Genomic DNA, 15,106 nt, shown 5'->3' with positions numbered 1-15,106 from the left:
ACTTTCCTGACTGGCGCAGCACAGAACACAAACTGGGAGAAGCTGGGATGGAAGGTGAGGAGGTAAATGGGGTTCCAGGCATATGCTAGAGTCTGGAGCTGGAGCAGAGGAGGGGGATATATGGAGCCAAAGAACAGGGTGTGGGGTTGAACCTGTCCTGGCTACCTGGACTCAGGACATGCTTGGTGAGATCATGAGAGACTTTGGGGCTGAAGTGTGACAGCAGTGGGAGGTGAGGCTGGGCAGAATGGCGGGCCAGTTCAAAGAGGCGACAGTGGCAGGCTAAAAGATGTCACCTTCACCTGTAGGCAGAAGGGAGCCACCAATGGGTTTAGGTCAGGGAGCGGGCTTCTGGAAGGTTAATCTGGAGGCTAGATTTGGGTGATCATGCCTGAGTTGGCATGCCTGAGTTGAAAGCCCTAAAAAGTAGGGCAGGGGAGAGAAGGGGAAAGATATGAGAAAATTTGAGGACAAAAGAGACAGGACTTGGTGACTAATTTGCCTATTGAGAGAAGAATTAAAGGCAAGGATTGTTTCTAGATATTTGGTCTGCACAAATGGGGCCTTCAGCAATGTGGAAGGCACAGAAGAATCAAGTTTAGACGAAGGTAAGGCATTTAGTTAGGATGCTTTTAGTTGGATGTGGCAGAAACCCACTCAGTCTGCCTTAAGGGAAAAAGAGAATTTATCAGCTTATAATACGAAAAGGCCCAAGGACTAATTTCAGGCATGGCTAAATCCAGGTACTCAAATGATGTCCCGGGACTGTTTCAGGCATGGTTAGATCCAGGCACTCATATCATGTCCCAGGAAGCTCTCTGTCTTCATCCGTGGGTCCTGTTTTCCTCTAAGTTGGGTTCATTTTCAGGAATACCCTCCCTAACTGGTGCCAAGACGGCCCCAGTAGCTCAAAGCTTACATCTTACCTGTTTAGCAAACCACGTAATAATTGTAGCAGAAACCTGGGGAAGGCTCTTGATGGCCTGCTTTGAGCCCGTCCACATCTCTGAACCAATCACTGTGGCCAGGACAGTGTGGTTCTGTGATCCTGGCTTGGGTGCCAGCCAGTCCTGGGAAACACATGGTTCCCTGAGGAGAAGTTAGGGTTTTGCCATGAGAATGGGCACCGGGCAGGCAGAAAAAACAGCTTCTGCCTCCCCGTCTTTGAGATGTGCGCAAGTTCAAGGGGAAAAAAGAAAACAACACAGAAGAAAGAGTAGCAAACGAAAGCCACAGGAGAGCGGTGTTTGGGATGTGGGGTGGAGAGGGGCCCTCGCTGTGGTTGTGGGGTGGAGGGGCTGTGAGGCGTTGTTGGAAAGGAGGAGTGAGACAGAGGCTGAGGAGCCGGGCGTTAGCTTTGCAGCCAGGAGGTCCCTGGTTTTTCCTCTTTGTTCTTTTGTTTCTCTCATGGTCTAACCCATCCCTCTTGCCATTTCTCCCCATTTGTCTCTGTCTTGTCCACTGCTGCGGGTGGGACCGGGGATTGGGCCTCTGGGTCCGGGGCGGCCAAGGGGGATCGGCAGCTCCAAGGATCGGATGTGCTCCCGGGCCAGGTGGGGGCAGAGAGGAAGGTCCCTGACTGCGGTCTCTTCCCACCCCTCGCAGTGTGTCAGATCCTGCCCAAGGGGGTCGTGTCCGTCCTGGGGCCCTCGTCCAGCCCTGCGTCTGCCTCCACCGTGAGCCATATCTGTGGAGAGAAGGAGGTGAGCAGAGTGTGGGACAGGGCAGGGGTGGGTCCCTGGGAGGCGAGGCTGGGGAGGAGGCCGCAGGATAGAAGCAAAGCCTCCTTCTTTGTCCAGATCCCCCACATCAAGGTGGGTCCCGAGGAGACACCCCGCCTGCAGTACCTGCGCTTCGCGTCCGTCAGCCTGTACCCCAGTAACGAGGACGTCAGCCTGGCCGTCTCCCGAATCCTCAAGTCCTTCAACTACCCCTCGGCCAGCCTCATCTGCGCCAAGGCCGAGTGTGAGGGAGAACTGGGTGTTTTGTTTTTATTCCCCCAAACTCCCCTGCCCGAGAGATCTGGTCTCCCGCACGGCACAGGCTCCCCTGGTCCCCACCATCCTTCCCCGTCAGGAACCCAGACCCCCCCACCTCCCCCGAGAGACCATTTAGTCAGCAGATAGTAACTAGCACCTATGTGCCAGGCCCCTGCGAGGCCCTGGCGGTTCCGCACTAGGTGTGGTCCCGGATTGGACTCCAGGGTCCGTGGGGGATGCTATCGCCGAGCGGTTGTGACGCAGAGTGATCCATACTCTGTCAGCGGGCAGGCGGGGTGCCGTCGGAGCACGTAGAAGGGAATCCTACCCGGGTCTGAAAGTTCAGATCCCGTGTCCCCGAGAAAGGGGCCTCTAAGCTGGACCTAAAGGTTGGGGAGGAGTTGGGGTCAGGAAGAGGGGAGGGGGTGGCAGGGCAGGGGCCGAGGGCCCAGGGAACGTGGCCGCTTTGAGAGGCTCAAGGATGCTTCCAGGGAGCCCGGTGCCCAGTGTGGGAACAGGGGAGCAGCGCGTGCAGGAAGCATGACCACGCAGGGCCCTGCACCTCTGCCTGAAGATGATGGCGGTGGTGCAAGGTTCCCACGCAGGGCGGGGCAGGGGACAGGCCGGGTGTGTGTCGCAGGAAGAGCGCTGGCTGCAGCAGAGAGAACTGACTGGAGAATGCCACGAGCTATGGCCGGGAGGCCAGAGACAGGCAGGGAGAAGGGGCACTGGTTAGGTCTCTGGTGGTGGTGGCAGGCCGGAGAGGCCAGGATGGGTTTGAGGAGCCACGAGGGAAGGGAGAGGGCGCCGTCGCTGTGGTGACTGGGTTCCGCCTGAGGAGGAGGAGGAGGACGGAACGGTCAGGTGGAGGTGCACTTGGGGTCGAGGCGTCTCAGAGACCATCCAGTGGGGATGTCCGGAAGGCCGGTGGGTTTGTGGGTGGGGTGCACAGCTGGAAAAAGAGAGAGGGCCGTGCTCAGTAACTTCCAGGAGAAACTCGTCTTTCAAAAGGTATTTACTGAACACCTGCCACGGCCCAGACCTTGTTCTGGGTCCTGGGGCTAGAGCGGTGCCTGTGCGAGCCAGGCCAGAACCCCTGTCCTTGTCAGGCCTGCTGTCTCGTGGGAGAAGCTAGGAAGTAGTAAGTCCTCCCATTCGAGATGGGATGGTGATCACCTCCTCGAGGAGGTGATGTTTGGGTAAGAGATCTGAAGGTGGAGAGGGAGGGAGCCGCATGGGGGTCCAGGGAGAGAAGGGAACAGCTAGTGTAAAGGCCACAGGGCAGGAGCGTGGCCGTGGCGTGTGCGAGACAGGTCAAGGGGATGGTGAGGGGTGGGTGGGTGGAGTGGGGCCCGGGGGCTGTGAGGATGCGGGCCTCCACTCTCAATGGGCCAGAGCTGTTAGAGGGTTTGGGGCAGAGGAGGCACACATCTGCTCTATGCGCTTGTGGCTGCTGTGACGGGGACGGACGTGGGGGCAAGTGCGGCTGTCATAACAGGTGAGGGAAGGCAGTGGCTTAGGCCAGGGTGGTGGCGGTGGTGCGGCACGTGGGGTCTGCTGCACTCTGCAGATAGAGCCTGGGTGGGTTGGGCGCAGCTGGGAGAGAGAAAGAGAGGGACAGGAGGAGAGAGGGAGAGGGAGGGAGGAGGCCGGGGTGCTGTCCGGGTTTGGGCCTGAGTGGCTGGCAGGCAGGTGGTGGCTTGGGTGAGAGGAGTGGAAATGTGGCTCACGTGAGTGAAGTTTGAGATCCCCGTCACAGGTCCCAGCGGCGGAAAGGTGGCAGGGGACAGGTGTGTGGAGGTCGAGCACAGGGTCCACGGGCCCAGTATCCCAAGAGAGCCGACCACGCTCTGGGCAGTACAGCCCTCGTCCCCTCCTGGGCTCCCCTACACTGGAGGAGGAGGAAGTCACCCTGGGACACTTACAGGGACCCTAACCCGGGCCCTCCTGCTCCCCCAGGCCTCTTGCGGTTGGAGGAGCTAGTGCGTGGCTTCCTCATCTCCAAGGAGACGCTGTCAGTGAGGATGCTGGATGACAGCCGGGACCCCACGCCGCTGCTCAAGGAGATCCGCGATGACAAGGTGTCCACCATCATCATTGATGCCAACGCGTCCATCTCCCACCTCATCCTCCGTAAAGTGAGTCCCCCAGTCTCTGTCTCTCTGCAGGGTTGGGGCAGAAGCATTGGGTGACAGAGCAAGTCGCCCAATGTCCACAGGCCTCAGGGGTCACACGGTAGAGACCCGCTTTCTACGAGCAGATGATAATCGTGAGGTTTGTCTCAGCTTGGCCAGTTCGCGGTCGCACCGGTGGTCGGGCCTTGGACAGTCGCCTCCCCTCTCTGTGCTCAGTTGCTGCCTCGGTGGGTTGCCGTGAGGGGTAGTGAGTGAATGGTGGGGAAGCACTTGGGACAGACAGGTCCTGGCCCAGAGTAGATGCTGGTGCGGGGAGCTCCCTGTCATCTGCACTGAGTGCCCGTCCTGCCGCGTGGAGGCACTTTGCACGGACTCTTTAATTTGGCTCCCACCCAGGCTGTGGGGCAGGCGTGATGACCATTTTGTGGATTAAGAAGCTGGAGTTAAGCAGGCTGGCTCAAGGGCGCCCGGGAGGGGGTAGCACCGGGGCCTGCCACACACCCTCCAGCAGTGACCCACATTCATTAATCATTCATTGCTTCCCTGCTCTTAATTCGTCCTCGTAATCTAATCTGTATTATTTATTTTTCTCCAGTTTTCTTTTTTTTTTAATTAAAACCATATGTCACTACTGATTGTAGTGTACAGGAAGAAGTGTGGACAGAATCCATAGGGCCCTTGAGGCAAGAAGTTTTAGAGAAAAGGTTTCGTGTTCGGAAGGCAGGCAGGCCTGGGCTGGGGTCCCGTGAGCCGAGCCGAGGGACCCGTGGTCACTCTCCTCTCGTGGAATGGGCTGTGAGCCTCACGATAACAGCTCCTGCCACTCGGCCGATGTTGGCTGGTGCCATGTAATGTTCTAATGACCGTAGCGGGGACAGGCTCGGACACCGTGGCAGGAGAGGCCTTCTAGTTTTCTTTGCCTCAAGGACTGTGAAGAAAGGGGCTCCAAACAGGCATTTTGAGATTCCAGTCAGTTGCCTTTCGCTGCAAAGTGCTTGTAAAGATTGCAGGGGGGGTTTTATCTGGCCTGTGACCAGGCTGGGCCCCACACAGTAGCAGCCCCAACTTGGCTCTGAGGCAGCGCGGGGAGAAGCTTAAAGTTGAGGTTACCCTCCCGGCCTGTCCTGTTTCTAAGGCGTCCCTTTGCCTGTCTGTCTCCAGAAGGCAGTCTTGTAAGTGCCCTCCAGGGGGATGCGGGCATCTGGGGGTGCCGTTCTCTCCTCCAATAAGGCCTTCCTTCCACCCAGGTCGCCTGTCCACTGGTGCAGCATCAGGGAGCAGGGTCTCCCTCTGCCCCCGCGCGGCTCCTTCTCCCTGTCTCCGTCTCTGGGTGTCTGTTACTGTGTTTCCCATGGGTGTCTTCACTAGGCCTGTCTCTAAATCTCTCTTCCTCTCTTGGCGTCTCCTCGCTTCTGCCTGTGGGCCTCCGCCCCTCCTGTCGCCTCTGTGCCGCCCCATGTCCTCCAGGCTTCAGAGCTGGGAATGACCTCAGCGTTTTACAAATACATCCTCACCACCATGGTGCGTACCCCACGCGGCCCCTCCGGCCCCCGCCCCCCTCCCAGGGTGTCTGCCCCATGTGGGGCCTGGCCCCTGGCCTCACCCCTTCTTCTTGGCCCCAGGACTTCCCCATCCTGCACCTGGACGGGATCGTGGAGGACACCTCCAACATCCTGGGCTTCTCCATGTTTAACACCTCACATCCCTTCTACCCCGAGTTTGTGCGCAGCCTCAACATGTCCTGGAGGGAGAACTGTGAAGCCAGCACCTATCCAGGTCCTGCGGTGAGCACTTCTTCTGTACTTTGGTGAGATGGTGCCAGAACCCTCCAGCGCCCCCACTCGCTTTCCAAGTACATACTGTGAGGCCTCACATTGTGGCCCCAAGATAAGTCTGATCTGTTTCCTCCTCTGTACCTCCCAGGCTGCCCCAGCCACACTGGCCTCCTCCAGGTGCCTTTATGGCCCTAGCACATGCCCACCCCAGGGCCTTTGCACTTGCTCCTCCCACTGCTTCATATGTGCTTCCCCAGAGAACTAGCGACTCACTCCCTCATTGCCAAGTCATTGCTCAAACATTCCCTCGGTTATAAGACCTTCCTTGGTCCCCACCATAAAAACGACAAACTCCCTGCTAATCAGCTCCCTTCCATACTGTATTTTTCTGCACAGTACCTGTCCTTGCATATCTAATGCTCTATGTTTTGCTTAGGTACAGATATGGATATCTAGACCGTAAGTTCCATGAGTGTAGGGTTTTCTTTCTGTTTTCTTCACCTTTGTATCACCAGCACCTAAATCAGCCTAGCCCAGGGTAGGTGTCCAATAATATATGTCGAATAAACACAAACATACAGAAGGTACACGCTTAGGTGTATTTGTTCACAGACGTTTAGTCCTGTGCCAAGATACCAAGGCACTCCTACCGCATAGAAACGCACATGGACCCTGAGCCATGCAGTCAGGCGGTGCAGACATAACGTGGGTAGAGGTACATTTGTGTGTGCCCCTGCAGCTGTCTACACAACACAGATATTCAGACCTTCACACCAACCCAGCGAAGACACTCCCGCAAACACACACACACACACACACACACACACACACACAGAGATGCCCCATGTCCTCAGTCACAGCTCGGTGCCCAATTTGTATCAAGCGTTCACTGTGTGCTGGGCAGTTTTGAACTCTGACATGTATTACCTTCTTTGGTGCCCACGTTAGCCTGTGGAGGCAGAGATGACAATCATCCCCATCTTATAGGGGAGGACACTGAGGTTCCGAGCAGGGTGGGGACTTGGGCCTCCCGTAGGAAATAGGAGAGCCGGGTCTCCAGCTCAGAGCCGCCTGCTTCCCAGGCGCAGGCTCACAGCCCTTATGCTCGCCTGCCTCCTAGATGCCACGCCCACCCTGGCACCTTGCGTGTAGACAAACAGGCACTTTCTTCTCCAGCCCCCACACACGTGCGCCCAGCCATAATCAGGCTGTGGCCCTCTTCCCACACCCTGCATCCTACATCAGCCACGCTGATGCGGATTCCCGGGCACACCCTGAGGCCCACCAGCATCCCCCTGTGGAGGTGACTCGGCTGGCCATCCAGCCCGTCCCCAAACAGACGCGGGGCTGCATGATTCAGGAGGAGCTATTCCCACAAAGCTACGGGCAGCATGCACGTTTTTCCCGCTGCCACCTGACTCCCTGAGAAAGACACTCAGAGACCGGTCCTCACTGCCGACCTGCACCGTTTCATGCTCCTGGAGAGACGGGAGTTGTCTGAGGGCTTGTGGGTAGCACCACGGGGGCGTTGGGGCCCCCCTGCCTGAGCGGCCCCTTCCTCATCCTCGCTCTACCTCTGCCCCCCACCCCAGCTGTCGGCGGCCCTGATGTTTGACGCCGTGCACGTGGTGGTGAGTGCCGTCCGGGAGCTGAACCGCAGCCAAGAGATCGGTGTGAAGCCGCTGGCCTGTACGTCGGCCAACATTTGGCCCCATGGGACCAGCCTCATGAACTACCTGCGCATGGTGAGCGGGGAGCGGGGAGGGCCGAGGGGGCAGGGCCGTCGTTCTCAGGCTGGGACACTAACTGTGTCCACCCTGTGGCCCCTCTGCCCTCTCCCCCGCTACCAACCCCACCCACCTCCTGCTGTCTCTGGGCCTCTTCCTCCTCCTCTCCTCCATCGCTCCCCTCTGGACCTCCCTCTCCCTGTCTGCACTGCCCTCCCCCTGCATCTGTGTCCCATCTCCTTTCTTTTGCTGGCGTGTTGTCTTTCTCGTTTAACCGCGGTCCTTCCTGGTCCCTCTCCCTCTCTTCTTCTTCTCTGTCTCCTTCTTCTCCGTCTCCACCTCTCTGGGCTTCTCCTGCCCTATGTCTGGGCCCCTGCCACCCCTCCCTCTGCCTGCCTCCCGCCCTGCTAGGTAGAGTATGACGGGCTGACCGGGCGGGTCGAGTTCAACAGCAAAGGGCAGAGGACCAACTACACCCTGCGCATCCTGGAGAAGTCCCGGCAAGGCCACCGCGAGGTGAGCAGACCCGGGAACGCTCCAGAGTCCTGATGGGGTGGGGGCAGGGCCGGCGTGTGCTGATGGTACCTTCTCTGCCCCAGATCGGGGTATGGTACTCTAACCGGACCCTGGCCATGAACGCCACCACCCTGGACATCAACCTGTCGCAGACACTGGCCAACAAGACACTGGTGGTCACGACCATTCTGGTGAGTGGCCCTGGGGGGGGCAGTAGGTGGAGGGGCCTTTCCTGAGCGGTGCCCCAGCCCAGTCCTAGTGAAAGAGGAGGATTCCTTGGCTCACACCGCACACAGACCAGCAGGGAATGTGACCCATGCACCCAGCAATCCTGATTGTGGCCAGGGTGTCACCGGCCTAATCGCTGCCGAAACACGGGAGGGCACAGGCTCCGCCAGCTGGCCGTTGCACGGCAGAGATAGGAATGACTGCGGTCGTGGGGATTCCACGAGGCTGCACAGGTAGGGCGCCTCACACAGTGTCTGGCCCCCAGAAGTCACGGTCGCTAGAGTGGTCATTTTGCCACACTTGCCAACTGAGTGTGTTGACACGTGACAACTTAATATCCATCTTGAAGATGTGGAAACCAGGGCTCTGAGTGGTGAGGCACCTTGCCCCGGGTCCCGTAGCAGGTACGTGGCAGAGCCAGGGCGGAAGTCACGTCCCTGAGGCTCCAGAGCGTGATCCGTAGCCGCCGGGCTCTGCGTCTCCAGTCCTTTTGTACTTGAGCACCAGCCAAGGACGTGGTCCTGTAGCCCCCGTGGGTGCTGCTTCTGTGCTTAGCAGATCAGAGACTGGGGCGGGGGGTGGGGGGGGGGCCTTTGTGCGTCAGCGACAATTTACAGAGCACCCTGTTCTGCACCAGCCGCTGTGCTGGGCCCTGTCCAGGCACTGCTCTGTAAACCTCTCGGCCGCTCCATGAGGTTTGTCTTATTTTCCTCATTTTGAAGGTAAGGAAACAGGTCACAGGACAAATCCCGGCTGGAGCCGAGCGACCTGCTCGGAGCCCGTGCCCTCTCTCCCGCACCCTGCCACCTGCCACCTCCCGCTGGGCACAGTGGGCCACCAGGGGGTCCGGCAGAGGGTGAGGCACAGGACCTGGTGAGCTGGAGGCGGCCCAGAGCAGCTGGGCCTGGAGGCTGGTGTGCCAGGCAGCCGTGCCCTTCAGAGCAGCCAAGTCCCTGGCCTGCTGGCACGTGCCATCTATGAGAGCCCCTCAGTAAGCCCGTGAGCTGGGCCAGCTCCTAGCTGTGGACGCGGAGGCTGAGAGGATTACCACAGGTTCCGCAGGACATCAGAGGCCCCCTCGAGCAGCACGGCGCAGAGCTGTTCTCTCTGCCCCTAGGGGACTCCTGATCTAATGTGGACCTCGTGTCCCCCTGGAGAAGGGCCAGTGAGCCTGCTGGGGAGGGACAGATGGCCCGCAGACGGGAAACCAGACACTTTGTAACAGGCTCACTGAGGGGCCCTGAGGGCCAGCCTGGGCTGGCTGGGAGAAGTCACACCTCCCTGCGTGGGGGAGTGTGGTCAGATCCAGAGGCTTCCTGGGGCCAGAAGAGACAGGGTCCTAGGTGGGAAGCAGGGACAGAGGTCAGGGAGGGGATGTCAGGAGAGCTGAGCCATGACCCTGGAGGCCTCTTCTCTTTCTCATACTTGTCTCCCCTTTTGTCCAGGAGCCAGTGTTGTTTTCTTGCTGACACTTAGGCTTCTCTTGATGGATTCATTCATTCATTCACCATTCATTCATTCCACAAATAGTTACTGAAGTTACTGTGCACCAGACCTTACACAAATGCTGGAAGCACATGAATAGTCACAGATGGTCTTGTGGTTTCCTTACTGTTGGGTGGCACTGGGGGAGGGGATCCCAGTCTGATGGAGGAGATAGACCTGGACATAATAATTCCAACACAGAATAATGAGGGGACCCCCCCCCCCAAGAAAGAAGGAACTGATTCAGTTTCAGAAGGTTTGAGGAAAACGTCACAAAAGAGGTGGCGTTAGACAGGGCTTCAGAAGCTGTGAAGGGGGTGCACCTGGGTGGTTCAGCTGGTTAAGCATGCGACTTTGTCTCAGGTCATGATCTCACGGTTTGTGGGTTCGAGCCCCGAGCTGGGCTCTGTATTGACAGCGCGGATCCTGCTTGGGATTCTGTGTTCTTCTCTCTTTCTCTCTGTCTCACTCTCTGAAAAATAAATAAACATCTAAAAAAAAAAAAAAGAAGCTGAATAGGAGTGGGGAGCACACAGAGGGAAGGGCCGGACATCCCCAGAAGCATGAGCTATAGGAGCAGGGGGCCTTAGGAAATGTTTGCCAGACTGGATGTGGAGGCGGTGGCCTCATGTGCACAGCTGGACCTGCCCATTTGTTCACCGGTGTTTTCTGACTTGTGTTCCCGCAGCAGAGGCTGTGGGGAGGGAGGGGGAGCTGATGTGGGGGTTGAGGCTGGCAGAGGGGCTGGGTGTGAGGGAGCAGGGAGAGCAGGGGGAGGTCCGGGATGGAGGGGAGGCTGTCCCAGGGGTGGGGCCTCACTGCTCTGGAGCCGAGAGGGTGGCTGGTACCACGATTGAGAGAGACCCCACAGGGAAGCTAGGGTGCAAAAGAAGGGCCAAGGCGGGGTGCCTGCGGGGCTCAGTCAGTTAAGTGTCTGACTCTTGGTTTCAGTTCAGGTCATTTTCTCACGGTTCGTGAGTTCGAGTCCTGCATCGGGCTTTGTGCTGACAGTGTGGAGCCTTCTCCCTCTCTCCCTCTCTCTCTGCCCTTCTTGCATTTTCGTGCTCTCTCTCTCTCTCTCTCTCTCAAAATACTAAACTTTAAAGGAAAAATAAATAAAAATAAAATTAACAAAAAGGCCCAATGAGGCAAGGCTGTGCAGGGCTCTCCCTCAGCCTCCAGCCCCTCTTCCTCCTGCAGAGTTTTCCCAGAACACTTGGTGGACCCTGTGATGGTCTTCGTCAAGCTGGGACATTTCATCCTTCTCTTTGGTGACTCTGGGGTCGGTCAGCCCTGACTCTCCTCCTGACTTCACCCCCTACCGCTTCAGGTAGTCTATACCTTCATCTATAAAATGGGTCTAATAATCCCACCTTGAAGGCCTGTGGGAGGATTGCATGAGGTAAGAAAGCCGCCTGCTTTCCCAGCATGAAAGGCATGCTCTCCTTTCATCCTTGATAAGATAGCACCCGCCATGGCTGATATGTCAGTGCTGTGCCAATTCTTGGCTTCTGTTAGTCTTCCCGACAGCCCTGAGCTCGGTACCCTTCTGACCCTCATGCCCACCATATTGTGGTTTTCATTTCCATTTCCCATTTCCCTAACAGGCAGGTTGACCACCTTTTTTGCGGTTTATTGGCTATTTGACAATTGTCTTCTTTTTAAATGTCTATTAATTTATTTTGAATGGGGGGGAGGAGGAGGGAGGCAGGGAGGGGGAGAATCCCAAGCAGGCCCCGAGCCGTCAGTGCAAAGCCCTACACGGGGCTCGATCTCACAAACTGTGAGGTAATGACCTGAGCCAAAATCACAAGTTGGACACAACCAACTGAGCCACCCAGGCGCCCCAACAGTCTTCTTTTGGAAAGTCCCCCATCCAAGTCTTTTTTTTTTTAATTAAAAAAAAATGGGGATATATGACCTTTTTACTGATTTGTGAGTTATTTCTATTTTCTGGATACAAGTTCTCACCAGATACGTGTATTGCAGATATCTTCCCCTTTGTGGCTTGCCTCTTCACTTTCAATCTTTTGGTGAAAGGGGAAGATTTTTCATTTTACTAAAGTCCATGTATCCATGTTTTCTTTTCCTTTTTTTTTTTTTTTTTTTTTTAATTTTTTTTTTCAACGTTTTTTATTTATTTTTGGGACAGAGAGAGACAGAGCATGAACGGGGGAGGGGCAGAGAGAGAGGGAGACACAGAATCCGAAACAGGCTCCAGGCTCCGAGCCATCAGCCCAGAGCCCGACGCGGGGCTCGAACTCACGGACCGCGAGATCGTGACCTGGTTGAAGTCGGACTCTCAACCGACTGCGCCACCCAGGCGCCCCTTTCTTTTCCTTTTTGATTAATGCTTTTTAGAAGTTATAATTTTTTTTACTGTTTGTTTATATTTGAGAGAGTGTGTGTGTGTGAACAGGGAAGGGGGAGAGAGAGAGGGAGACACAGAATCCAAAGCAGGCTCCAGGCTCCGAGCTGTCAGCACAGAGCCTGACGCGGGGCTCTAACCCACGAACCACGAGATCATGATTTGAGCCGAAGGCAGACGCTTAACCTACTAAGCCACCTAGTTGCCCTGATGCTTTTAGAATTTAAGAATTCTTTGCCTACCCCAAGGTCATGAAGATAGTCTTCTATTCGTTTTCTAAAAACTTAATCATTTTACCTTTTACGATTAGAGCTACAATCCACGTGAAGTTGATTTTTATGTACCATGTGAGGCAAGGGCTCAGAATATTTATTTCACGTGGATGTTCAATTGAGCAGCACATTTATTAAAGATGACCATTCTTTCTCCTTCACCAGTCTCACCTTTGTGATAAAGCATCTTCTTTTTTAATAGTAAAGATTTTACTATTTTTAAGTAATCTCTACACCCAATGTGGGGCTTGAACTCACAACCTCGAGATCCAGAATTGCACACTCTGCCCACCGAGCCAATCAGGTGCCCCTCGAGTATCTCTTTATGTGTGGGTTTCCAAGCTCCCTGTTCTATGGCCAGTTTGTCTATCTTTGGTCCAATACTACATTGTTTCAAATACCATAGCTTTAAAGCTTATTTTATTTATTTATTTTTTTAATGTTTATTTATTTATTTATTTTTTAATTTTTGAGAGAGAGAGCATGGGCAGGAGAGGGGCAGAGAGAGAGGGAGACACAGAATCTGAAGCAGGCTCGAGGTTCTGAGCTGTCAGCACAGAGCTCGATGCGGGACTTGAACCCACAAACTGCAAGGTTGTGACCTGAGCTGAAGTCGGACGCTTAATTGAGCCACCTAGGTGCCCCATCAAATACCATAGCTGTAAATTAAGTATTAATTAATACCCAATAGGGTCAATTCTCCAGTTTCTTCTTTAGGATTGCTCTGGCTTTTTCTGACCATTTGTGTTTCTGTATACATTTAGATATCTTACTTCAAAAACTTTTAATATTTTAATATTTAGTATTAAAATTTTTAATTAAAACAATTCATCATATCAAGGAAGACACACAAGTTAATACAAACCTATGTAAAATAGAATCCAAACAGCACATGTGGGTGGGGAGTGAAAAGCCGGGCTCCTTCTCCCTCCAGGCGCCCATTTTTTCCCTCAGAGGCCACATCCTTCCAGAAGCTTCTATGCATGTACAAGCACTCAGTCTTTCCTTCACAAAGAGTAGCATATTGTACACGTTGTTCTGTGGCTTTTTTTTTTTCTCTTAATATATCCGATAGAACTTGTTATTTTAGTAGTTGCCTAGGAGTCTTTGATGACATCAATAATCTTTTTAACCTGTCCCAAATTAGGCTGTTGCAGTCTTTGTTCCCACCGGGAGCTGTGCTGCCATGATTCCATCGGGCGTACATTTTATGTACAGATGCGCAGCCATTTGTGGGATGGATTCTTAGAATCAGACTTAGCACCAGCCCACTGTCTGCAGTACTTCCGCAGAAGGCTCCGAACAAGTCTGAAAACCCTGAATGAGCGGCTCCATAAGACCCTCGCTTCTGATGGTCTGGGGCTCCCTGCTGAGTCCTAGATCGTTGTTTTCGGATCTTGACTTCTGTTCACAGGCCCCAGTCTCTGTTTCTGACTCTTTAAGCTCAGACCCTGATCCTGAGACCTTGAACCCAGATCCACCACCCAAGCGCCTCAGCCTTGAATTTGGAGATCAGCTGAGCCCTGGTGGAAGGAACAAGGGCTTCACTGAACGTGCCCGGGAACCGGGTTTTGAGCCCCAGCTTCGCCCCACCTGCCCTCCCCACTGCCCTGCTTCACCGCCGCATAGCCTTGGACAAGACACATGACCTCCCTGAGCTTCCCTGCTCTGTATATCGAAAGAGCTTGGGGAGAACCTCCCAGCTCTAATGCTGGGTCCGGCCTGGGTCCCCCATCGGTCTGGCTTCTCCTATGCCGCTCTCTGGTTCTGTCCACCTTGGTCCTGTCTGGCACGGGGCTTAAGAGCAGAGCTCTGGAGTCAGACCAGCTTGTCCGTCTCGGCCTCTTACTACTTCACTTCTTGGGACCTCAGTGTCCTCATCTCTAAAACAGAGGTAATAATATCGACTTCCCACGCCGACAGAATAGCTGTCACACAGCAAGCCTGCAAGAAATTCTAGCTACCGCTGCTATTATTAGGATTATCTCACATTCCTACTCCCAGTTCCACAGTTTTGGGCTTGGAAAGGCAGCTTCGTTGGAGAGTGAGAAGCACTGATTTCCCTCCATCCCACTACCCCCCAGCTGTGGGGCTTGGTGTGGTCCCGGAATCCAGAGCCTATAATAAGACCTGGCCTCATCGTCCCTGTCGCTGTGTAACCAGTCGCCTCACTTGACCTCTGTGAGCCTCAGTTTCCACATGTGTAAAATGAGTCTGATGATGCCTCCGGTGTGAGGTCAGTGCCAGGAGTTAAAGCGATTCTTTCCAGCGAGCACATGCAGTGCAGGGGCTGGGCACATAGCAGGGATTCCGTGGGAGGTAACCATTGTGGAGATTCTTGCCAAGGCCTCCCCCCCCCCACCTACCCCCGCCGCTGTGTCCTGAGTCCTAACTTCCTTTGTGCCTAAGTCTGAAGTGACACTATACAAACACCCGTTCAGACAATAACCGTGTCAAGATAAGATTCCCTTTTTGCTGACATCATCTTCATGTGCCTCGTCTTACTAGCCCTTTGGCACATTTCCTCTGCCTTTGTGCTTATTTGGTGCATTGGGGGTCAGTAAGGTTTGCTGGAACCCCTCAGAAATAAGCATCAAGGTAGCAAACCTCTGCACAGTCCC

General features: G+C 55.0%; 1 protein-coding gene across 5 annotated transcripts in view; it reads left to right on the top strand.

Annotated features, from left to right (window-relative positions):
• GRIK5 (glutamate ionotropic receptor kainate type subunit 5) overlaps window positions 1-15,106 on the top strand; it is a 57,934-nt gene that overhangs the window by 8,496 nt on the left and 34,332 nt on the right. For 4 of the 5 annotated variants that reach the window (XM_053905856.1, XM_053905853.1, XM_053905852.1 and 1 more), the window contains exons 4-11: window positions 1,606-1,703; window positions 1,800-1,965; window positions 3,939-4,117; window positions 5,582-5,635; window positions 5,737-5,898; window positions 7,482-7,634; window positions 8,028-8,132; window positions 8,216-8,323. In XM_053905856.1, the coding sequence (XP_053761831.1) occupies window positions 1,606-1,703; window positions 1,800-1,965; window positions 3,939-4,117; window positions 5,582-5,635; window positions 5,737-5,898; window positions 7,482-7,634; window positions 8,028-8,132; window positions 8,216-8,323 (1,025 nt within the window). The remainder of the gene's footprint in view (window positions 1-1,605; window positions 1,704-1,799; window positions 1,966-3,938; window positions 4,118-5,581; window positions 5,636-5,736; window positions 5,899-7,481; window positions 7,635-8,027; window positions 8,133-8,215; window positions 8,324-15,106) is intronic. The other variant, XM_053905854.1, reaches the window with a different exon arrangement.

Source organism: Panthera pardus, unplaced genomic scaffold (assembly GCF_024362965.1).
Source record: "Panthera pardus isolate Hobbes unplaced genomic scaffold, ASM2436296v1 HiC_scaffold_18, whole genome shotgun sequence".
NCBI lineage: Eukaryota > Metazoa > Chordata > Mammalia > Carnivora > Felidae > Panthera > Panthera pardus.
This window is presented reverse-complemented; position numbering and strand designations above follow the sequence as displayed.